The sequence below is a fragment of the Cylas formicarius genome, unplaced genomic scaffold (genome assembly GCF_029955315.1).
Source record: "Cylas formicarius isolate icCylForm1 unplaced genomic scaffold, icCylForm1.1 PGA_scaffold_8__14_contigs__length_24414737, whole genome shotgun sequence".
In the NCBI taxonomy this organism is placed as follows: Eukaryota; Metazoa; Arthropoda; class Insecta; order Coleoptera; family Brentidae; genus Cylas; species Cylas formicarius.
This window is the reverse complement of record NW_026844361.1, coordinates 14,474,252-14,500,801: the sequence shown is the minus strand read 5'-3', so window position 1 is coordinate 14,500,801 and position 26,550 is coordinate 14,474,252. Positions and strand designations below refer to the sequence as shown.

Genomic DNA, 26,550 nt, shown 5'->3' with positions numbered 1-26,550 from the left:
ACGAATTTCTTAATATAATATATATATATATATATATATATATATATATATATATATATATATATATATATATATATATATATATATATATATATATATATATATATATATATATATATATATATATATATATATATATATATATATATATATATATATATATATATATATATATATATATATATATATATATATATATATATATATATATATATATATATATATATATGATATAATAAATATATATATATATATATATATATATATATATATATATATATATATATATATATATATATATATATATATATATATATGTAGCATAAGTGTAGAGTGAGAAAATACCGACAACTTTGGAAAATTAAATCGGTTCGTCTAATTTGTCGAAAACTTGGCCAAAATCTTGATGCAAATTTTTAAAGTCACTGATAAGACTAACAATATTTTTAAGAAGGAGCAGGTATTTATAAGTGGTGCGATAAAAAAAATAGAGCTTCCGGCTTCCGGATTGGCGTGAATCTTTTCAAGCAATGTTAAGCCAGTTTAGCGTAAGCATTTTATTTAGCAAATCTGCAGTTAACTTGGGTATTTAAAATAGCAGCTTTATTTTATATTTTAGGTCCTGATTTGCGTGGTACTCCAGGGGTTAGCGTATTGCTGCGAGGTACCGAGTGAGACCACCGTCGGCGGTACTCACGCAAAGGCGTTAGTTCAAGGAACCATCTGTCCAGGAGATGTAATTTTCGAAGAAACTTTCGACATTTTCGATTTGAGAAAGTGGTCCCACGAAATTACACTGGCTGGCGGCGGGGTAAGGATTGGATTGTACTATAATTTATTATTACAATTTTACGGAAAACCTTTTTAACTTTTCTTAATTGTAAACTTTTTCAGTTTGCACAAAACTTGATAAAAAAACAATATAGTTTCATAAATATTCAACACGTATTTTGTTATGTATTTAATGGACTACAAAACAATATGCAATGTTATGTAAAAATATACTTAGAAAAATTATTATTTATCATCAGACTTAATAATGTTAAATGCAAAAAAAAACAAATCTTACAAAAATAAAAATATACATATATAATTAAAACAACATTATAAATATTTAATGCGACGGTTGAGCTGGTTTATCAGCACAAATTTTCTCAAATCGTGGATTGTTGAAAAAATCGCGGTTCTCAGTTCCTTTTCAATCACTAAGCGAGATCGATACTTTGTGTTTAAGGCCGCTACTGTAGAAAAGCCAGTTTCACCTAAGTAAGATGTTTACAAATGGCAGTAAAATTCCTAAAGCTTTGTTTGTCAAAGTGGGAAAATCGTCCCTTAGTCGTAGCAAAAACGTAACAATATCATTGTCGTCTTAAAACATCCGCTTTAACGTGCTATCACTGAATAAGCCGATTATCATTAGCTGCTCTGCATGGTAAGACCAAAATCATCATGTTAATCAACCACAAAGGGGTTTCTAATCCATTTATATTTGGACATCTCAAAATCCATTAAAGTAAAACGGGAATTTCTTCCATAGACTGGTCAAATAATTATTAATAAGAACTTTACTTTCTTTTATTTCTTCAGCAAGATAGGTAAAAGCACGAATTTGAGGCCCTTGCATTGATTTGTTTAATGTACTGAGTCTTTGAAAAAGTTTGCTTCATCTCTATTTTTATCAGTAAGAAATATGGCGATCCTTTCTTTTAGCGCAAACACCCTGTGAAGTACTTTGCCACGAGAAAGCCAACGTGCCTCAGAATAATAAGTATATATTTTAAATCCATGTCATTACATAATTTTGTGAATAGCCTTCATCTTAGTTTCGATAAAATTTACAACTCTAACTTCAAATACTGCATTAAAAACTTCAGTTGTAGTATTGCATTCAATAGGTTACGGGATAACATGTCTTTTCTAATATCAGTTTCCACAACATATGTTATCATGTGGGCATCCTTAAGAACATCGGTAGCCTCATCTATATGACGCAAGCAATGCTTTTGGTCTTACTGATATTTTCTTTGAAAACATTTCTTGATGTTTATTTAAATTCTCCAATTCTCTTTCTAACAATCATCTTGCCTGGCCAACGTGATCTGCATGTACGTTTTCCATATGTTTTTTTAATTTATTCGGTATATTTTGCGTAGATTTATTTCTTTTTTCTTTTTTTCTTTTGCCCCCTGCTTCTGGTTACGTATTTTTCAATCTAATATTTTAAATCAAATAAAAAACTCTTTTTACTACTCACTTTAAAAGCGGTCTGTAGACCATATCCTAATAAAGCATATTTCGGCACTTTACAACAATTTCATTTGAGGGTCGATTTCAGAAAAAAAAATTATAATACAATTTTTATCATTGGCAAGATTATAATTATTTATATTTTACAACTTAAAATATTGTTATTTCAATTCAAAAATTAAATTTGACAGGAACTGGATATATTATTAAGTACGCCATCTTGTGTTGATACATTAATAGAGACGAATTTATATTAATTTAAAATAGAATACATTTCAATATTTTCTTGTTTTCATTTTTTCATTTAAATTAAAAGTCAGTCTTAGTTGGGGTAGTTTTTAAATGTCGAATTAAAAACTAGTTTTTTGGCAAAATTATAACAAATATTTTACATCCAGTTCTGCATTTAGCGAATGAATAACCTTAAGGTCTATTTCCAAAAATGTCTGTATTCAACAAATTTAAAAATTTAATACTACTTCTAATGCAATATAACAACAACAAATCAATGATTTAATAATAATAATATGCACGGTTACTGTATTTTCAGTTTGTTGTAACTTCTAAAGTGAGTCAAGTAATAGAAACCGTGTGGGTACCCCATGCTGAATATTAGAGCCTTTCCTTTCTAATATCAAAAAATACAATTTTGAGCAATTGCTTAGGGTAATGCAAAATTCGCTCCTATTTTCTCCAAACAAATAAAAATAAAATAAATCTTTAATAGAAGTTGAGAAATTAAGTTTTCAGGCTCGCATCATCTCAAAATAAATGCTAATAAATCTTGTTATTTTCGAAAATTCTAATTTTTAGAAAGTATGTACGTTGGTATAAAATTTTTATATTATATATATATATATATATATATATATATATATATATATATATATATATATATATATATATATATATATATATATATATATATATATATATATATATATATATATATATATATATATATATATATATATATGTAGTATATATATATTTCATTTTAATTAACGGTACAACCTACGGAATCGCCATTGCCACAGAAATGATAACCGTCGGAAAAAAAAGTGTCTATTATCCGTTCTTGTCTTTGGTTTTTCCTGGATAACTTTCGAACCGTTTGAACTACAAAATTGAAATTTGTTTCCAAAAAAAATTCTAATAGATCCTAGAAATTTCCGGTTTCGTGGGTGAATTATTGGCGATAAATGAAAAACTTTTAAAGATGTGATAATTTGATATGAACAGTATCGTATACTGTATAAGGTTTCGTCTATAATACAGGGGACGCAAGATATTTGGAAAAATATAATTTTAAATTGCAATTACCCGTACACATTTTAATATTTACCGAAGTTTGCCGTGACTTTGAAGTTCCACGAGATGTCAAGGACACTTTATAACGAGTGTATTCACAATCAAATTTCATCGATTGTGCGAAAGTTCCATAGTGGTCCGCAGAAGCACGATAGAAAAACAATGCGTCAATTTAGGATCAGGAACCGCGAAGCGGCTTCTTTTAGAAATAAAAAGCTGATCCGCTATACCTGCGACAAACTTGCCTGGCCCAGTAACGATTTTTTGAAAGCAATGTTGTTACTTTCGCAAAGATAAAATCGAATTTTTTGAAAGTGTACGCGCTTAGCAACGAAACTCATTTCTCGGCAGCGTCAAAACAAAAAACTTTTTTTTATCTGTTTGTCCGTTCTCCGTTCTCTGTACACGCTTCATAAAAACGCGAATAACTTCGGAACCACTGAAATTTTGCTCCTTTTACACTAGAAACGAGATACATAAGCCCATAGAAACTGGCAGCGATTGGAAATCGGCATGTATTTTTTTCGCGATTTTCTTTTTTTTTGTGCATCGCTATGAAACACGATAAGTGTCCGAGTCAAAATTGCCACCAATACAGAGTTTAGTCCCCTAACGGAATCTATCAAAATTCGGGCTGGGGGTCTGGAAGTATTTTTAAAAATTTAAAACCGCATTTGCAGTGTCTAGAAAATTCATTTCTCAAAAACGGTATATACCATGGAAAAAATATTGAACCAAAAGACGCGCGAGAACCGGATCAAAAACTTTTATTCTTGATAATTTTTTAAAAAAGTACAGGGTGCGTCGGCAATTTACAAAAAACTGAAGATAATTGACTATAACTAGAAGGCTGTGATTCAGTTGTCAGTTTTTTATATGGTTTATCGACTTCAAATTTAGCGAAGATGTAGAAATTCACACCCACATTTAAATTTTTGAAGCTGGGCGTCGTCAAATATGTCGAAGCATTTTTTAAAAATTTTAGAATTTTTTTCCAAAACTATTTCCCCGATGAGCAAAATTCTTTAACCAGCAGACGCGGAAGATCCAGTGCAATAACATTTATTTCGAGCATTTTTTCGATTATATACAGGGTTTTTGAATTATGAACAAAAATGTAAAAGACCCTGAAAATTGTCCTTTTTCAGAGTAAATTATTAGCCGTTAAACCAAATTCGTAAAAAATATATGAAATTGGTTTAAAAATTGTTATAGGCCCCATCAAGGGCTACAATTTCTCTATTTACGATTTTCGCACATACGCTGACATCGCTATTTCTCCCACTCCACCTAGACGTGATGACGTCATTTACTATTACGACGTACTGCATGCTTTCAGAAAACAAGTATTTTCTCGAAAACCAGTCACCCTATTTAAAAAATTCATATACCGGGAAAAGTGGGAGATCCAAGGCTAGAATTTCTATATGGAATATTGTTTGAATTATATACAGGGTGTGTCGATTATGGGCCGAAAATCTAAAAGTTCCCTAAAATTTCCGTTTCTGTGGGTAAATTATCGGTAATAAATGAAAAACTGTTAAAGATAAGATAATTATCTTTTGAACGGTATCGTCAATTGTGTCGAGAGAGAGTTTCAAGTTTCGCCTATCATACAGTGCACGCGAAATAATCGAAAAAAGATTATATTAAATCGCAAATACCTCTACAAATTTTGATATTTAAGAAAGTTTGCCGTAACTTTGAAGTTTCACGAGACCTGCAAGACACTTTATATATCATTTTATTTGAGACTAAACTGTGATAGACATTTATGATTCAAGCCCAACCCAAATAAATGCATTCAAAAAGCCTGTATGAGTTTAAACAACATTTATCTGGTCGTCACATTTTTTCAACTAATCTTAAAATTAGATTCATGGATTCGCTGGTTCTTTCTCATTTTAATTATGAAGATGAGTGCAAAAATGGTGTTTACGAATTGGTCTCCGTGAGGCAAATGGACTATTAATGGAAAAACGTCGACAGTTAGGTACATGCAGTGGCTTTTTTCCATAACATAATTTAAATAGTCAACTGATTTTTGACATAGAGGTTTTATCTCTCCCTCCCACATCATAAAGTATTGCTTGAAAGATCGTTTTCCTACAAATGGTATAACGCTGTTCCCAACAACGTAAAGAAACTGATGACCCCATATTTTAGGAAAAATTATGTCTTTTGATTATAAATCTATTAGCCGAAGCGGAATTCTGTTAATGAGATATGGTACACCATTCTTTTTTTTTCTTTTAGGTATTCATGTTAATGATATATTCAGTATGTTATCATAATACGTCGGTTAAAATATAAGTAACTACGAAATTAGAGAATGGACTTTGATCCTTTTTAAAATTGTTCTTCAGCTCCTTTTTTTTTCGCTGTGCTTTTAGTGTACTGCTATCAGATAAATGTAAATACAAAGTGCAAAAAAATAAATATATAATAAGACTAATTTTACTATTATTATTAATACACAACTGAGTTTATAGCAAAGCGGAGACTGAAGTACGAGGTGTACTCAAAAAGTAAGGTGCCTTTTGTATTTGGACCGGCTACGTACATCCATTTCTTGTACATATTTTTTGTTATGTTGTACACATGTGCCTAACATATATTTCAGCCAGTTTGCAAGTTAGACGTGTTTTGTGTGCTGTCAAAAAAAATAAATATAACAAACAATTTGCATTTTGCATTTGTAAAAAATTGAAGAAGAAAGTGTGTACCAAATGTGGTTAGAGGATTGAAAAAAAAACATTAATTTTGATGAATAAATAAAAACTTTTGGATAAAACTTAAGTCACCTTACCTTTTGAACATACCTCGTATATATAGCTCGCCATTCTAACAATTTTTTTTTAGAATTTAGAATTTCAGTACTATACCAACAACAGAAGTAACAGTTTCGTAAATAAAGGATACCTGCATATACGGCCGACATTTTTATCCGACGAATTCGGCGAGGCTTTCCTCAGTTCGGGAACGTTGGATGTCAATGGTGGCTCACCTGCGGATCAGTAAGTATCGTAATTTTTAATATTCTAATTGGCTTGCTTGAAAAATTCGGATTTGCAGTTTGTTCCAATTAATTAGGTGCCATTTTCTCATTAAAGCATGCAAGTTTATTTTCGTGCGATACTTTAAAATGCTCTTCATGGTACAATGTTTACTTTTTCGAAGCAGCAACAACTATGTCTATCAATGCTTTAGAGAAACAGGCAAGCTACGTCTGATGGTCCCATTCAACAGGAACTTGCACAAGAAAACGCAATACTTAATACGATTAATGCTCAACCTTCTACTAGTGTCCCATGAATAGGTAATAGACTTAACTTAGGACGACGAATGTGGATCCAGCCCGATGAGGCACCTCCTCACTTTGGTCGACAAGTAACAACATTTCTTAATCAAAATTTTACAAATCGATGGATTGGAAGAGCTCCGGCAATTCCTTAACCAGCATGGTCACCTGACTTTAGTCCCTTAGTTTAATTTTTTTTTGTGGGGAAGACTGGAAACTTTAGTTTATGCAGAAAGTATTGAAATCAGAGAACAACTGGTAGCTAGACTTATGGATGCCGCAGAAACTATTCGTGCTGACTCTGAAACGTTGAATTCTAATTAGAGCTAGACCATGTCGACTGGGTGGACATTTTGAACAACTAATTAATAAAATAAAATATAAATAAATAAAAAATAACAAAATAAAAAATAAAGGGGTTTCTTTTAAATGGTCCTTAAAATGTCAAACGCTTGTAGCTGCCAAGCTTAGAATAGCCGGTACAGGTTCGTTTGATATTTTTAACATGAAATCACCCCAGCAACACACACCCAAAGTATGGCAGTCATGTCGTGGGACAGGCTGTATATAGAAAGTACCCACTATAAGTACCTACATAGTTTCACATGGTTATTATTAAAAAATTATTTCAAAAAATTTGAGTAGTTGAAATTTCAGGCAATCAAGAAATCGAGGATTCAATGTCACTTTTGCTTTTTTCAATGTTGCAATGTACCGTGCGTTCAATTTATCTTGATATCGTTATAATTGGCTGTAACTTTTTTGTTTATAGAGGTAGAAACAAAAAACAAAATGTAGGGTTAGTAGCCAAGTTTTTTAAAACAAAACACTATCAATTTTCTGTCATATAAGCCTACATAATATATATGCGTTTAATAGAATATTTTATTCCGATTACAATGATGCGACACATTTTATATTTTAGTCTACTCGTTTTTGACAAATCGACCAAAATTGGAAATGCCGGAATCATAATGTTTTAAATGAAGAAAATAACGCACACATATTAGGATTCTATAAAGCATATTTAGTTTCCTCTGTTACAGTATATGAAGAGACAGTTATTTCTCGGGGATCAATCCACTCAGTTTTGGGAGAATATAAATATAATGCACTTAATTTTCGTAAAACTCAAAAACTAAGTGTCAAAGGCGGATGCAGTTTTATTTGGATTTTTTAAATGCACATAATGTGAATTATAATTGTTTGAAAAACATTTTATGGACTAATGAAAGTTCATTCACTAAAAGAAAGGGTTGTAAGATATAATACCGAAAAGTTACCAAATGCAAGACATCAGACAATTAGAGCGTATGAGAAATGTGTTCAGAAGAATGGTCGTCACATACAGCAGTATTTAAAATAGTTAAATAATTTTTTACTTTAGTGTGTCTTGTTCTTTTTAGTGTTTTTGTTCTGCTTTAATTTGTAAATAATTATTATTGTTGCCGTCCATCCCGGTACTCTTTGAAATTACAATATATATAACATATATGAATATACAATATATAATATATAAAATTTTCCTTTTTTTGCCGATTTCTCAAAAACTATTTAAAAAAATATGATGTAGGCTAATATGTCAGAAAATTGATAGTGTTTTGTTTTATACGTCACTTGGAAAAAAAAACTTGGCTACTAACCAGTAATTTTGTTTTTTTCTTTACCTGTGTATCTCTAAAAACAAAAAAGTTACAACCAATGTTATCAAGATGAATTGAACGCACGATACCGTTCTTATTCTGTAATATGCTAACAGAAAAATAACCGGTTTCGATAGATTTCCTCAAATTAAGGTGTCAATGTTTTAGATGTACCAACGCCATGTCGTATGGCTGTATGCGAATAGGGACTCCGAGTTACATCCTGAACCCCATAAAAAGTGCCAGAATCAGAACGGCGGATTCGTTTTATTTCAAATACGGAAGGGTCGAAATTAACGCCAAAATACCTTCAGGAGATTGGTTGTGGTCAGGTAATAAAAAATTTACTCCGGAAAAAAAATGGTTCGTTGAACAAATTTCAGCCATTTGGATGTTACCCCGCTACAACCGCTACGGGGATTGGCCGGCTTCTGGCGAAATCGACATACTCGAAAGTAGGGGAAATAAAAACTTGGTATTGAACGGCGTCAACATCGGCACCCAACAAGTGGGCAGTACCCTGCATTGGGGACCGAACTATAACTATAATAGATACCCGCAGACCCATTACGAAAAGAACTCCGACCAAGGCTACGACACGGATTTCCACAAGTACCAAGTCGAATGGACCCCCGATAAAATCGCATTTTCAGTTGATGGTGTCGAAATTGGAACAGTTAAACCCGAAGGTACCTCCAAAGTATAAATGGCGTTTCAAATTCGGCTCTCACCATTAGGGTCTTGGTAACGGCAAGAGATACGGAGTGACTTACATGTCCCTTTTTCGAATTGAAATTATTTTTGTTACTTCCGGAAATATGGAAGATCTGAATCTTCTAAACATCTGAAGTTTCGTTTTAATTTTATTATGTCTTCATTGGAACTTTTTAGGCTTCAACTTATAGCCAAGACAACAATCTCTTACGACGTTTCGTTTTTCTCAAACCATCATCAACCTTATTTTTTCTTATGGTGGCCATATTTTGGTTTTGGCATTGTTGAATAGCCCGTAATATTACCGCTTTGAATGATATATCACAAGTTGTGTTCCCTCAAATTCGAAATATTGAGCAAAAACTTTTACGCCATAGTGAGCTATGAGTTTTCAAATATGTCGATCTAGTGCGTTACTGTGTCGTTAAAAATGGATTTTACCAACGAAAAAAATACGAAATATGGTAAAACATTATCACAAAAACTATAGAAACGGTGCCAAGACAACGGAAATGTATCCTGAAAGACGACAACCTCATCGAACTATGTTTAAATTATTGGATAGAAATCTCGCTGAGTTTGCTTCGCTCGTAATGAGAAACTTCAGTCGTTTTGGCCATCGCTGATCATTTACTCTTTCGACGTGGCCATACGATTTTATCCTTTCACATTGTATAGTGTCCAGGATTTCATTATCTATGCCCATTTCCTCTCTGATTTCAGTTTTTCTCGCCATGTCCCTTCTAGTTAGATGGCATCTGAGTCAACAAGTTATTTTTTTAAGACGTCTTTTTTATTTATTACCCAAAGCTCAGAGCCATATGTGTTCTTCATTTCCTACCACTCTGTTTTTGATGTGTTAATTGTTAAAGGCTACTTGCTATATTCTTCATCGATTTTTCGCAACATGTATTAAATATCTTCCAAATCTTCTGCAAATATTCGAAGTCCTTTAGTCACTTTTATGTTTCTGGTTACTTTGTGCCCAATCTTTATTAGACAGGTTATATTGCCGTATGTATATTTTGAAGATGAATAATTACCAAACGCTTTTCTAATGCTTGTTTTAGGCTAAACATGTTTTCTATCGAAGAACGCTCAACACGAAAGCCGTTTTGATCTTCAGCGTCGTCCCAACAATCTTCAATTCTGCTTTTAATTATCTTTCCATACAATCTGCAAATTAAGTTGGTTACACTAAGCCCCGGGTAATTAGCACAATCCTTTCTGTCACCTTTATTGTTGTATATATTGCAGATGTATGCAGTTTTCCATTCTATGGGTATTTCTTCACCTCTCAGGTATAAGCCAATAACTTTTTTCCAGGACGATAGTTCTATGGGTACTCCCCCGGTCCTGAATTCTTTCCATTTTTCATACTACTGGCCTGTTTTTTAATTTCTTCTGGTGTTATTCATATCTAACAAGAATTACATCCAGGTGAATTGGTTTCAAAGGAGGCCCGATTTTTAAGCTTTCCTAGAAAATGTGTGTTACAAATTGTAAAGTAGTCATTCGAAACATGGGCATGTATTTATAAAGATCAGGTTTTGGGACATCATTTTTTTAACAGCACCCTGCATGGAGAATCACTTTTGACGTCAATGCTTGAAGACTATTTGGATCATTTACCTTTGATCCACTACAACTGCGTGACGTTTCAGCAAGATGGCGTCCGGCCTAACATTACAATACAGGTATGATTGTCTTTCGAGAGTGAGATGGTCAGGCAGATTTCCAGATCTCAGTGTCCTCGACACATTTTTATGGGGTACACTTAAAAATACAATTTATGGACGGGGTGAATACCAAAATATCGAATATACATCGCGCAGTGTATATCATGTAGAGAAGAGTAGAACTGTGTTTGCAGAATGGCGGACAACATTTTGAACATCTTTGGTAATTTATTTATTAGTAGTACGTTTCTCATTAAATGTACATTCATAATTTTATCTTGGTTGTTATAACGAAGCAAACTCTGTGACATTTCTACCCAATATATTAAAAAGAGTTTGAAAAGGTTGTCGTCTTTCAGGATACATGTCCAAATACGTTTCCGATACCTTGACACCCCTTCAATCCTTTTTATAATAAAGTTTTACCATATCTTGTTTTTCTTCCTTGGTAAAGTCCATTTTTAAAGATAGAGTCATGCACTAGACATTAAAATGTCATCGGCAAATTCGAAAATTCATAGCTTACTGTGGCATAAAAGTTTTTGTTCAATATTTCGAATTTGAGAGAATACAAATACAACAATATGGCGACTATAAGAAAAAATAAAGTTGAAAATGGTTTGAGACAAACGAACCGTCTTAATTGATTTTTGACCTGACCATAAGATGAATCCAAAAAGTTTCAATGAGAATGTATTTCCAGATTTTTGCTAAGTTTTAAAATAAGGACATAAAAAAATAAAAACGAACACTGGAAGTTTCTGAATTAGCGCCATATTTCCGAAAGTAACAAAAATAACTTCAATTTTAAAATGGAATATTATTGAACTCACCGAAGTGCAACCTTGTCCTTATTCCAGTCACTCTGTATCTCTTACCGTTACCAAGATCCCAATGGTGATATTCGAATTGGAGACACCCGGTATATACATGTTACTAGGTGTAATGTAGAAAGTCAAAAACTCTCAGATTATCTCGCAGGACCCAATGAAATGTGGTTCAAATGAAATATTTCATTTTTCCTTAAAGTTTCTATTCCAATAGACTTTTTGATATCTTGAGTTTCGTATTTGAAAGGGCCACCAAAATATATATATATATATATATATATATATATATATATATATATATATATATATATATATATATATATATATATATATATATATATATATATTGATACTTGTTAAGTTGGGACTTCCGCTACGTGAAGCGGGCGACCTGACATCCACTATATATACTATAAACCTTTTGATGTATATATGATGAGGGGGGCTTTAATATATGGTTTCGCATAAGAGGGGTAAATATTTTTCTTTTCAAAATTATTGGACGTCAGACCCTCTTTCTGACTTCTGCCATATACGACTCCGCGATGATGCCAAGTTTTTCATATATACAAGAAGTGACAAGGTATGTTTTACTTTTAGATTGTATATTAAGGAAGTCACAATGAGTAAAGAGTTTGTATTTAGAATTCGCTCGATATTGCAAACTTGGTTCACCCAAAACTAGATCCGTTGCACGTTTGTACGTCAACGAATGCCTCCGGGTGCGTTTAAATTTAATTTGCTGGCGGTCGCTTTGTGACATGCCGCGAATTTAGTTTTGGAGGATTTATATATTTTTTAAAAAGATGTGAATTTTGCTAAGATTTTATGAGAATACGACAAAACAGTAATAATTCTGACTGATTTTGCAATGAATTTTAGAAATCAAATAGTCACAAACCTTTTTTTAATAATTTTTGAGTATTATTTTGGTTTATTTAAATTTTTGTTATCTAAAACTAAATAAAAAGGATCAGTATATTTAAAACACTCTTTTTTATTAATCGAGGTATTAGTTACAAGATGTCAAAATCAATGTAAACTTTTATTGTTTTCTTAACTTCAGCAAATGTTGTATTTTGGATTTTATGACGGATACACTTCTCTTAGAGTTAAAGGTTGTAATAAATTCTCTTATTTTAGCTGACGGTGGGTAAGTGTTTGTTTGGAGGTATTGTGCAAACTCCTTCTGGATGCAATTCACTTCATTCTCGCTCCATGCTAAAATAAAAAATATTTTTCATAAAACGTGTTGGAAAAATTAGTTAAGGTGTGTTTGTCGTTATTTTATAAATTAGTATTTGTCACTTACATCGTTTATTTACAACTTTGGAGACTTTTGGCTTATCTGAAAGAAACAGTGTTTCGTCAAAAACACACAACAGTTTTACTTATATTCGCACTAGTATTATTAGTTTTTTGACGCCACAGTAACAAAATAAATTTATTAAAAACAAATCTGACCTAAATTTTCGTTAACTCGAATCGGTTTATTTTTCCCTCTTATTCTAATGAACCATGCCTATGGCAGTATAACTGAGTAAAAGTAATAAAAACATAGAGAATTACCTATATCAGCAGTTTCTTGATCCTCGTTCTTCTTAATGTTTTCAGGAATTGGTTGGTCAAAAATATTATTATCTTTATTAGCTTAAATATTTTCTTTTTTGCACACAAACAATATTTCATTGTCTCGTGTGGGCGCATTTGGTGACGAGGACTCTGAAACCATTTAGATATAAAATGGCAAAGTAGTAGTAAACAGAAAACTTTTTGCATGACTACCTTTAGGTTCATTTTCTTCGGGATAATCAATATCAATGTCTATTTCGTTTATCGATTTGCCTTTATATTCGACAGGAAGGGTTCCTTTTTCCATCATCAATAGTATTTTTGAAACCTTTGCGGTCTGGTAAATATCTACAGGCAGCCTGGAATAACTTCATACAAAAATAAGACTACCTAATTAGCAAAAAAAAAGAAGACAAGAGAAGAAAAGTGCCTCAACTATGCAAGTTCACACAAGTTATTTTTCTTCAATGGCCTTGTTTTTGTGCAATATTAACATGCGAAAGACAATACCTTTTTTGTAAAGAACGAGTCTGCAACTCAACCTTAAGTACCTATAATTTAAAGTTCATAGAAACATGGCTGCGAACACTTTTTTTTGGGATCTGAAACGTTTACTCTTTTGTGGAAGTTCAATATTTTTGGTGATGTTAAATATCTACAGGGTGGGGCAATTTTTGGTCAGTTAAATTTATCCTCAAGTTTTTTGTGTGATTCCACTTACTTTCATTAATGATTGAGATATTAATTTAAATAAAAACATATTAAATATTACAGCTTTGTTTTTAAACATTGTAAATTTATGTTGATAAAACAAAAAAGTAAAAATGAAATTTTGTTACTCCTATTTAACATACGCGATTGCAATACGATTATTAGAAATTGTCCCCCCGTAACTACAAATTCTTGCATTTTAAGAGATACGATAATTTTGCCTGTGTGTATATTTCGATATGTGCTTATCCATTTGATATTTGATATTGCAAATTAGTTACAATTGCAATTAAAATATTGACAGAAAAAAACTTAGTTTAAACTGTTTGTTAGTTTGTTTGTTTGTTAGTTGTCATTAACAAAACTAAGAATTAAAAAATATTTTACTCATAGTATTCATCGTGAGTTTTCTGGGTATGGCCCATAAAATTCGCAAATTGCTTCGTTTCGTTTGGTGTCATATAAAGTATTTGCATGACAGTAGCGATGTGCTTTCGTAATTTGTTGCTAGAAATAGCATCTGGATTCTGCAACTCAATTTTTTTGGTTAGCATTCTAATGGCGACATCACCTTTGCCCCACTTTATCTTGCTGCCAGGTACGGCGAAGACATAAATGTTTTCCTCTGAAATATATTTATTTCTATTACTCAACATAGTTTCAATAAAATCTTCCAATATTTTGGGTAGTAAAATGACGATTGCCTGAGAACCTTTTCCGCTATTCAATAATCTCTTATAGTTCTTAGTTAATAACTTCTCTGTATCACTTAGGGCGGTTTCAAAATCTTTACATTCCGTGCTTCTAACTCGACGGTAGTCTTCAATCTTCAGATATTGCTACACTTGAATTAACAATCTTTCTGTACTCCATTAACAGTCTAGACAATTCGCGCATTCTGGTGCTGCAAGCATATCTAATGCCTTCTCGTTTGTGTTTTTTTAGGTAAGATCCCCGTAGTTACATATTAATAGATCTTTTTTTGCTTCAAAAGATATTTCGTCGCCTTTCATTATATTAAACACCTGAAACCAAAAGTTTTAAAGAAAGTTTGGAATTTTCGAAAAAATTAATTGATAAAACATTTCAATTATTAACTAGAGTGATTTTTTTTTTGGCAATAACCATATCTATCAAACAATTACCATGTACATTAACTCTTTCTTTACATTTAGTTTAGAGATAACATTCGTGGGATCCATTGAGCACGCAGTCAAAGTTTGTGAAACTGATAATTGACTACCTCTTTCCTTTGAGCTCAGGGCTCATTGGACAGTACAGAATTTTGAATGCCTTCTTAAATATTGTTTGTAATAGACGCCTTTACAATATGCGCATGGCAAGTAAAGCGCACCATTATCAATATTATTTGGACCTCTTCGATTTGGTCTAGTATTTCCATGGATGTATTGGTTAAAAACACCTTCGTTTTCTAATAATGTGCGTCGCGCCTTTCCCTGCTTCCTTTAGGGTATTGAAAAATTGCAATAACCTCTTTTTCATTAGAGTGTCTCCTCTGAATATGCCGCGAAAAATTTTTATTAAACACATCTTGCATCGAATCATTTTTTTCTGCAATGTATGAAGTCTCTACAAAATAGAAACTTAAAATGAATATTGGACCTGTCTGTTAAAAATATTCTATCCAGCTAACTCTAACGAAAAATGTTTAAATATAAACTACGACTATAAGTTCTAGAGCTGGTTTGTCAGTGACTTAAACTAATTAATTTTTATAAAACGCATTTTGATTATCCCGAAAAAATTCTTGTTAAAACTAGCGGCTACTATCTACCTTGTAGTTTCAAGAACATTAAATTGAAATAATTACAAAAAAAAAACGATTTTCCTAAAACCATTTAAAATATTTTCAAGGTAGTTTAGAAAATAAATAAACTTGAATGAATTTGAAGCAATTTTTATGAAACTGATATACAGTGGTTTACTATAGACGTATTAGAAGAATTTGCATACTATCTATAAAAATCAATAATGTACTTTTTATTTTTAATCAAGTCAAATTAACTCGAAAACGCCGCAATGAATAAATTTAGTGATACCTCCAAAATACGTAAACACAACTAAATATCAAAATTTTAAAAAGCAGACCATCACATGAACGCAAAAATTCATAGCAATTATGAAACTAATAATTTATTTCTTGTCGTAGTAGAAAGAAATGTCACATATTTTTTCATGTAGTCTTCATTTTTTTTTTAATGTCTTTATTTTATATGGTTTATTTATCACAGAAAATTTCGGCAGAGAGCGCAAATTTAAATGAAAATAACCTGAATTTACAATGCACAAAATTCAATGAAAACAAAAAATGAGCAAAACTGGGGGTGAAAATTATTAAATAATCCACCTTGATTTTCTCGAAGTAAGTATTACAAAAATTAAAATCGTTCAAACACTGTGAGTTGCTAAAATCGTAAAATAATTATAAAGACCTTTTTAATGCAATTACAAAACAAAATGCCACTTGACCTACAAACATTTTTAAATTTTAAAATTTTTGTTTATTTTAAAAATAAAAAATAACTATTTTCAGCATTTTTGATTTTTTAATACTTTTCGAGAAAATCAATTATTATTATATTATCAGTTATAATTTACATAATGTATACGTAGATATAACTCTTCACAAAAAGTTTTCTTGGGTTTCATGTCCACTACCTTTATTTTATTATCAGGAACTAGCAAGCTGCGGGTTTGTTGTGAGGTAGTAATATTTTCAGAATTTATCGATTGTGATGATATTGAAGATTCGATAAGATCTTTTAAGACGAAGTCTAAATCTTTAGAATCGTCACTTTTAATATCGACAGATGACATAAAACTATAAATTTTTTGCCGCAAGAGCTTTTCCCTTTTTTCATTTTTGGTGCACTTTCTGTTACTTAATTCGAGGCTCGGTGTAACCAGTTTAATTGACGAAATGACCTACAGTAAAAAAAAAATATATAGAATGCATTAGTTTTTCAACAAATTTCACTTACTTTTATTCTTTTAGGCGGAAGTTCTGCGCAGTGCTCCACGTCATCGTCAAAATTATTTTTTGCAATTGGTTGTTCTGAATTAAAATATTGGGTTTCACAAGAATTAATCGGTAAAGGTTGTAATACTGTAAGTTTATATTCTTCAGTGCTTCTGTCAATGTTATGATAATAATCGGACACAAAACCATTATCCACTGTTTGCATTATAAAAGCATTCTGCAAACGCAACAATATCACAAAATGATTAACAATATTAGAAATGCTTCAACACATTTGAAAATGTTTACTTACTTCTATCTTTTGATTTGGAGATGGTAAGCAAGGCTTCTTAAGTGAATTAAATTCTGTATTAATCTTCGGTATGGCATCTGTGGTAACATTATCGGTATTTTGGAAAAATTGTCTATCATTTTTAGGATTGTACGAGCAAGTTTCTGTGTTGCCTTGTCTTGTCATATCATCCTGCTTTTCACTTGCAAAATTGTCTTTATTTGGGAAAGGTTTTAATACTGTATCTTTTTTGTCTACTGTTTGATAGAACTCAGGTAAAGAGCATTGGTCAAAGTCACACTTTTTAACCCACTCCTGAAACGACATCATGTTTTGCATGTTTTTTTCTTATTTATTTGAACTAAAAAATTAATCGATTTAACTTACAAGAGCCTTTTCGTTGTGGTTCCATTCTGGTATGGTGTTAGGGTCAGGTAAAATTTTTGAAGCTTCTTCTAAAATACACATACACAATGTAAAAATAATATTTTCAATTTTGAAACTTAGTCCATTAGGATTTAAAGAATATCAGCAATTGAGTTTTTATTTTACTGCTTTAATGCGTCTTAAAATTGAACTTGAACAATTATTGCTTCGAAAAACTAAGGTAAAAAATAAATTAGTCACACCTAACCACTAATTAACTTTAGAACACTGTACTGCTCATACTTTTTTAAATATGGCGATATTCAATTCCAAGAACCCCAAACCTCGAAACTAAATCACCACAAGCTTACTCACATAATACTTGCTTAAATTATTTATACAATAAACACCACAAGGGGTGTTTATTATGTAGGTAATTTAAAGGTCTGACAGTTCAGTCTAATATTTTTTTTATTGTCAAATTTATGAGTAAGATCACTTCAAGTGGACCCCCCATTTACCATTTGATCATAAAAATTCAATCTATTTATATTTTTTATAAGTACTTATGATTGAAAATTGATCCCAAAAACGATTTTTTAAAATTTTGATTTCAACATTTCTTTTTATATTGAAAATTTGAAGTATTTTTAACTAAAAAATGGATTAAAAATCCATGGTCAAATGTCTATACTTTAAGAATATATTAACGACTTAAAATTATTTGTTTATTTTCGTATTATTAATTAACTTTTAAGTTAACAAATGAAAATTTAACTGATTCCTTGGTATAAAAAATATTTTTTTTTTATCGGTCACATGCTTTATCCATTTCTGTTTAAGATTCCGGAAGAAAATTTCACTGCGCGTCATTAGTTTAAACAAAATGAATTTATTTATGACAACGCGCCGGTATATCAGGCATCAAAAATAATGGCTTTGAACTATACAAAAACTGCTGCGTTGCCAATTTACGATCACATGGGAAGTTGTAAGGTGGTTGATCCCAAGTTTCTCATATATACAAGAAGGTATATATAGATTTCGCTGAATATATCAAACATGTTCATAAAAAATTAAATCCGTTGTATGTCATGAATGGCTCCGGGTGCGTTTAAAAGTAATTTTCTGGTGGTCTCATCGTCACTTGCAAGGGACTCACTTTTTGATGATCTGCATATTTTTTAGAAAGATGTAAACTTTTGTTTCATGAAAACACTACATAACAGTAACAATTATTACTGCACTGAAGTGCACTGAATGTGTTATAGCCAAAAAGTAACAAATCTTTTATAACATATGGAATTGTTTCAGATTTATTTAATTTTTTCATAACTAAAAAGAACTTACTTATATTGAATAGCAGCCGCTAGTAAGCTAAATAAAAGGTTTGAGTATCTTCAAAATACTTTTTTTTGAAAGAGGCGTAAACTTCTATAAATTGATGTCAAGATAAAAGTTGTGGAAAGAAATTTTACAAATTTTAGATTCTAAATACACATTTCCTTTTAAATAATGCGATCAAAAATATTAATATTCATTTGATTGCGTCAACATAAACTAAACGCAAACAAACATTTCAAACTGAAATTGTTTTCATATATATTTTTGCCTCTTATCATGAATTCGTAGGCTAAGGGGTATTTGCTGTTTAAGTAATTTTAAAGACCTAACAATCCAGACACATTTTTAAAATACTATTTTATAATAGTTCCATTACTAAAAAATTCATTTGAACCCTCTGTAAATTCTTAAAAACCATACAAAAATTACGGGAACTACAAAAACTTCATTAAAATGTCTATATTACATTTTTGTTTTTGATGTAACCTTAATCAAAAACTCTGGAGTTCTACAGGCTGGTGTGAGTGATCATTTTTCTATTTTAAAAACATAAATGTGTCGCAATTTTACACTGTTCCTAAGAATGCAAAACCGACTGGTCGTCCAAAAATCGTATGGTGCAGGAGGTGATAGGAGTGAATATTATAATAAAAATTACAAAAAACAAAAATATTATTATGTTGTTGTTTTCTACAACATACAGCCATTAAACTGACAAAACTTTTCAATATTTTTATATTTATATTTCTTCTTTAAGGAATAAACGCTTGCCCTGAAAACTCATTTTTATGTTATCGTTTACCTCGCTGTAACTTGAAAACTATTTGGTTTATCAAAAAAATGCTTTTTATAAATCATACGCATTGAAGATCAACGAATCAGTTACTTTTGCAAAAACTCCAATCGGATGGAACGTATATTTATAATTAGCAAAATATAAAGCCATCTCGTTAATATCACGGCCGCCAGCGAAGCAACGAGAGAGGGTCAAATTTGTAATGACGGTCAGGCAATAAACAAACGACTTAGCGATTACGGCGGCTCTTAAGATCGTTTTTGCTTGTAGACCCTCTTTCGTAGCGAATGTGAGTGGTACGTATTTGCCCTCATTATTACTTTTGAGATTACTAATTATTTGTATTAAATTTTATTGGCAACATTGCATATTAAACCAATAATACATAAGTGTGCATAGAAGCTAGAATAAAAATTAAAATTATATCTATAACAACTCCTAAAATTAAGTAGAAGTAAAAAGTTAATCTAAAAAAAAAATCCTTCGTGTTGGTCAGGAATCATTTTTGTCTCTCTTATTGCTACATATTGATTTTGCACATTTACAGAAATATTTCATAAATTTTCTTTTACAGGAACACAATGGCCCGTTACGCTTAAAATGTTGTGTCTAAATTAAAAAATCTTATTTGACAGAAAATTGAATGTCTCTATACCTTTTTTTATATTGACAGGTGCTTAGAACTGATGTATGCTCTTGTAATATTGCTTCGGTTATCAGTACATGTGAAATTTTTCATTGAATTTGAATTTTTTTATTTGAACGGAACTCATTAGGTATAGTTTCATTTATTGAAATTTGTGTTTCGTGAAATGTGGGGGCTTTGTCCAAAGTTTCTAAAATATATCTGCAAACTGCAGATATATTTTAGAAACTGTACAAATCTATCGGATACTATTTGTCAAGAGAGAGTTACGTAATCGCTTTCTAAATCAAGTTGAATTTCTTCTTGAGCGACGCTCAGAATATCCGTGTAAGATACTGTGTGACAACAAGCGTGGCTGCTTTCAACCAGTTTTTTTGACTTGGTCTCCTGATAGGCTAACATTCCCAAACCAATAAGTTCAGGGGTATATTTTTTTCATTTAAACTCATCATCTTGACAAATATTAAGTATTTCCGTTTCTTTCCTGGCATTACATATTTCGATGGAGACAAAAAGACTTGTTAAAAAATATAAATTATTTGGAATATGCTTTTTGTAATCCCTTATTTTCAAATTTTTAAATTTAAATTATGCCATTTATTTCCATTTTAATATTTTGGCAAATCTTCGTTATTGCTGACGAAGCATAGGATAAATAGTTGGACGTTTGCGTCTTAGTATGATGCACTGCTTCAATAACTTGCTCCTTGGAAAACCGTTTCAAAAAAATTCTAAGTTCTTCTATGTACAGATTTCTTCTTAGAGAATCCACTAATGCGATCAACAAACTTGCCTTTACCTTTTTTAACCAAAAATCCCTATGTGCGAGTTTATTTATTGTTTTACGTCATTCTGTCAAATAGCATGAAGCATTTAATTTCGTATTTCATCGAGTTTTGGTTAGTTTTTCCATATTAGTCATGACTTGTCAGAGCTTTTTATTTTTTAAACGTTTCTGGTAAAATACGCATTTTAAAACTCATATAGGTTTTGTAACAGTTTTTATGTCATTGCAAACTTGTTCCCTTATATCATTAAATTTCAAAAAAATATGTAGAGCATTAGGATCGTTGCCTTAACAGATGTTCATGCATATTTTTGCACATTCAATAAATTTTTGTTTGGATATTTGTTTTGACGTTATGAGCTTTCCGCCTTATTGACAAATTACATATAATTGGAAGTTTCTCTTTCTTTTCTTTTAGTGTTAGCAGCTTTGATCCAGATAAAAACATTTTTTTTTTTTTTTAAGGCAAATGCAGTAGCGTATTCAGATTTTTTTTTACAGTTCTTCGTTTTGTCATTAATGAATTCAACTTCCTTATTTTATATGGCAATCACAGGCCTGAAATATAGGGCATTCTTTTTGTGTATTAATGTATTGTGTCGCTGTCGGTTAAGGGCATAAATTTTATGCTTTATTGAATTTTGTGTCACATAATTTTAATGGAAAAACTGAACGCAGAGGCAGTTAATGAACTTTATTTCGATAAATATAAGGGGCAGCAACAACCCGACAAGGAGGCAAGGCAAAATCAAAACGACTTAAATGAGGAAGAGAAAATCCGGGAATTGCATATGATTGCAGAACTATTGCAAAATCCAAGCATTAATTCTTAAATGAAGTATTTGGATAATGTTGGATTGGAACTAGTGGCCTGCGAAATTGTGTGATGCTAACTCCTCTAGTTTTTTTATGGGGGATATTTACAGATCTTACATTAAAGAATTTTCTAAACCAAATCACAATTAGAGGAAGTCACTCGGGAAACGTTTGCTCCCATCAATCTTATAGGGTTAGTGAATAGTTGCCATTCAGTAAGAAAACTGACGTTCGGTGTATAAGAAGTATTCAGGATATTTTGTAATCGAATACTTATTGCGTTCTGTTTATTAAAATAACTATAATTTATGAATAATAAATAAAATTCCAATAAAAATATTAAATGGTTCTTAGGTTTCGTGTTTTTCACTTAAATTATTTTAAATTGTCCTTATCTTATCTTCATGTTCAGTTCCAGAGTTTATTAAATAAAGTAAACAAACCAGACTCTTTTAATTAACTCCACTAAACATTTTGCCCACTCTGCCCAAAATCCTGAAAAAATTCATAAAGCAACAAATTCAGTAAGAAAAAATTCATGTGAGCTTTCAGTCGTCCTGACAAGTAATACGCTGTGACGCAGTGTTTAAACTATTGCCTAACACTAACATAAGGTATCCCAACATCTTACACGATATATACAGTCTGCGACCTTATTTTTCATAATTATAAAAAATCATATACCAAAGTATTTGCAACAAAGACTGCATTTTAGCATAGATGTATATACGTCAAACCGTCGTTTTCGGGCTATATTATATCACTATTTTGAACTATTCAAAAATTGTTCATAAATTTCCGGCTAAAATACTACAATCAAAAAATGAATTTATTTTTAAAAAAATTATTTAATTAAAAAAAAAAGAGCAGTAATATATTTAAACTCTAGTATAAATTAAGAACTGAAAATGAACCAATACACATAAACAATGTCTGAAAATAACCTTTATCACCATTTACCTATTTAATTGATCTCGCCAAATCTACGATATTTCAGGCTTCTTACTTTTTATTTTATGTTTTCCTTTTAATTCATTTATTTTATTGAAGTTAATGTGCGTAAGCAGCTTTTGTGTATAAATAAACTTGTCAAGGCGAACAAGCGGAAGAAAATTTTTCAAAATTATATTTGTTTATTTTCTATAATAAAAATCCTTTATTATTCTTAAAGACAGAAAAATAATTCAACTGCCCATATTCAGATTGCGTTTATCATATTTTCATCATATCTTTTTGAACATTTTCTTGTTTTTATCCAAAACCAGAGAAGGCATTAATTTAGTACTCCATTCATTTTTAAGGGAAGTCACAAAATTTCGTTCGTTACCCGCAAATACGCCGCAAATACGGTCGAAATGAATCCTTTTCAATATATTGTGCGCCTAAAATAACGGCCTTGAACTACGCAAAAAATGCTACGTTGCCATTTTACTACCTCGTGGGAAGCCATAAAGTACTACAACTGAACATACTGTGAAGTCCTAACGTATGATTTACGGCGGAGATTCAAAGGGAAGTCAATACATGCGACAGACATACCAAGATTACATTGCGAATTGCGATGCGAGCGCCAACGATCTACGCCTGAACTAAAATTGATAATGTACGGATAAATGGTCGACCTTGGGACTTCATTAGAAAATTTTGCAGGAACGTTGCTAAGGCCCTCAAGATCATACTGGCAAAGTTTTACATAGGAATCGTTATGACTTCCGAAATCGGAAGTCTCCACGTTGTAGATGAAGTCACATCGTTAATTGAGTATGTATTTTGGAAGTTGTAGAGTACGTTTATCAATATATATATATATATATATATATATATATATATATATATATATATATATATATATATATATATATATATATATATATATATATAGGTATTAGGTTAGTTAGGCAAATTTTTAAAGAATAAGTCGAAATTGTTGACTTAAGTCTCCACCAAAGTATGCTTAACAAGTTTTGATTTTATTATTAAAGATTAACAAAATAAGACATTCAAATGTATTGCTTAACGATCAATTAGATTTAAATACCTATCCATTATTAAACTTAAAATCTCACAACATTAATCAAGGTTTGTATTGTTATTTTTCGGTATATATAGCAGCAGGTAGTGTGTAATTATTACATTTTGTAGCAACAGTTAATCCGACGAGTGTAATTAAACACGAAATCGAACTTAATCAATTTACTATTCAAAATGAAGTGGGTGCCAATATCAAAACGTAATTTAGCATGTCACACGTATTAATGTCGCCAGCGCCCATCTTGTCGTCTTCCACTGCGGGCCCCTCTCTTGTTACTTTTTGTTGGTCCCCTGTGGCTCACTCTAGCGGGACCGTACCCATCTACTTCAATGAGGCGCTCTGGTCGACGACTAATTCGTTTATGGCCGGATAGATGGTGGTGAGGGTATTTATTTGTTACAATTTGCGAAATACAGGGTGTTTTCGAAACATTTGTCATGTGAATATATATAATTTCGTGAAAATCTGAACTTTTAGTTCTTATTTATTTTGTCAAAATTTTCTACAAATTCATCAGCAACGCAAAGTGAAGATAAGAAAGAAACCCTGAAATAACAATGTGTAGTATAGTGCAATTATTAAAATTTCTATTAATTAGATAACTTTTGGAATTACGGCAACTTTCAAAATATCAACCTGGATAATCCTTGGGGATCGGGGTCCAAAATGGCACCCTTCGACCAAGAATTCTTCCTGATCATTAACCTTGCTGTGGGCGGTAGTTTGGACGAGAGGGCCACCAATCCGGGCGGAAAACCTTGGTCCAACATGTCTCCCACGTCCGCCACCGATTTTTGGAACGCCAAGAACCAATGGGGCCCCACTTGGAACATTCAGGAGGGAAGTTCCGATCTGATTGTGGACTACGTGAAAGTTTTCGCCATATAATATTTAAACCGACTCCGATAATCTTAAATATATATATTTATTTTCTGTGAGAATGAATCTAGAATAGCTCTAAGTTTAAGAGTCAAATTATTTGAATATTACTCTTGAATTCCTGTGATATCCTTCCACGCTACCCCTCGCCACTCCAGTAGATACAACTGCCTATACATTGAGGGTGAGGTCTTCCACAATACTTGGAATAAAGTATTAAGTAAGTAACTTTTTTTGAATAGTTTGATTCAAGGATCACTTCATAAAATCACTACTATGACTTTTAAAAAACATAAAAATTAATTCATCGGTCAGTAAAAGATGTATATTTATCAAAAAAACCCTGGAATTGTTAAAAATTTCTTACACTAGGTCCAGCGATCCTTTATTTAATTTGATTGATATCATTTCGCTAAAATGATTAATGTTTACGAATACATAACGCTGTTAAGAATGTAAGTAATTAATTTCTAAACAATAATTTAAGCAAACAAATAGTCGCAATAAAATTCTTGAACGTAATGTAATGTGTGTGGCCTACCAATCGCAATTGTAAAATTATTTCGGTTTGACTATCAAATCTGTGAAAACACAAATAAAATAAAAATAAAAACTCAAAGAAAACTAAAAAGGTACTTTTATTGATTATGTGCAAAATGCAGAATACGGGGTGTTTTTTAACATGTTGAGCTAAGCTATCAAAATTCAGTTCATATTTTTAAAGTGTAGAAAAATTGCGAACTAATCCTGAACATTTTGTCATCATTAACGAAAAGGCAATTGCAATTCTGAAAAACAATTAAAAAAAAAAAGAGTTTAAAACCATTCAAATTTTAAACTTAAACAGCTCTTTTAGTAAAACAGATTATCGAAGTTAAAAACTATTATCTGCAGGATTGTTATTAGACCTACGAAGTCGGCTTCTTTCAGTCTTATTGCCAAAGGAAAAGCTTGGTAAGTATCTTAGTGTCATGATAGACTTCGAATTGAGGTGGCAGGAACAAATAAAATATGTATCTAATAAAATACGGAAACTCATTTATTTGTTTTTATCAGCTACGTCAAATTATGAACCTATTTATGTTAGAAACTATACAAGGTGTCCAAATTTCTTTTAGAAAATGTCTATCTATACGTATAAAACGTATAGATTAATTTCAATTTGAAGAGAATTATTCATAAATATGTGAGTAACCAAACCTGTTTTAAATAAAATAAAACACACAAAACACAGTCAAATTTTGACGAAAAAATGGCCATAAATCCAAAAACACTCGACACATAGCAATTGAGTATAAAAGGGAGTTGAAGCAAAATTACCCTTAATCATCACAAATAATGTTATAAAAACTCATACAAGAGACCTACAGAGCGTCCCAACGAACACTTTGATTGTTTGATTGTTTCTTTTTACCGTTCTTCGTTACGTAGTCTTAAGGCTCTTTCATGCTTTTTGAGCGTAGTTGATATTTTTCGTCCTGTCTTTTTGTTTATTGCGGACGAACATTCGAACTTCGGTATTCTTTTTTGTTATGTTGGTACGCATGTCGCTTACATGTGTTCACAGTTTCAGCCAGTGTGCACGTTTATTATCTGCTCTCAAA

At 31.3% G+C, this 26,550-nt stretch overlaps 1 protein-coding gene across 1 annotated transcript; it reads left to right on the top strand.

Annotated features, from left to right (window-relative positions):
* Positions 1 to 530: 530 nt before the first annotated feature.
* LOC132706465 (beta-1,3-glucan-binding protein-like) lies at positions 531 to 24,955 on the top strand. The gene is made up of 6 exons (XM_060677813.1): positions 531 to 548; positions 620 to 811; positions 6,421 to 6,575; positions 8,671 to 8,834; positions 8,886 to 9,191; positions 24,666 to 24,955. Exons 1-6 carry the CDS (start codon positions 531 to 533, stop codon positions 24,953 to 24,955), a joined length of 1,125 nt encoding a protein of 374 aa, XP_060533796.1.
* Positions 24,956 to 26,550: the final 1,595 nt, after the last annotated feature.

Coding starts and splice junctions, on each gene's coding strand:
- LOC132706465 (XM_060677813.1), top strand. Junction 8,835..8,885: donor AGGAGATTGGTTGTGGTCAG/GTAATAAAAAAT, acceptor AACAAATTTCAG/CCATTTGGATGTTACCCCGC. Junction 9,192..24,665: donor TGGAACAGTTAAACCCGAAG/GTACCTCCAAAG, acceptor TCTATTAATTAG/ATAACTTTTGGAATTACGGC.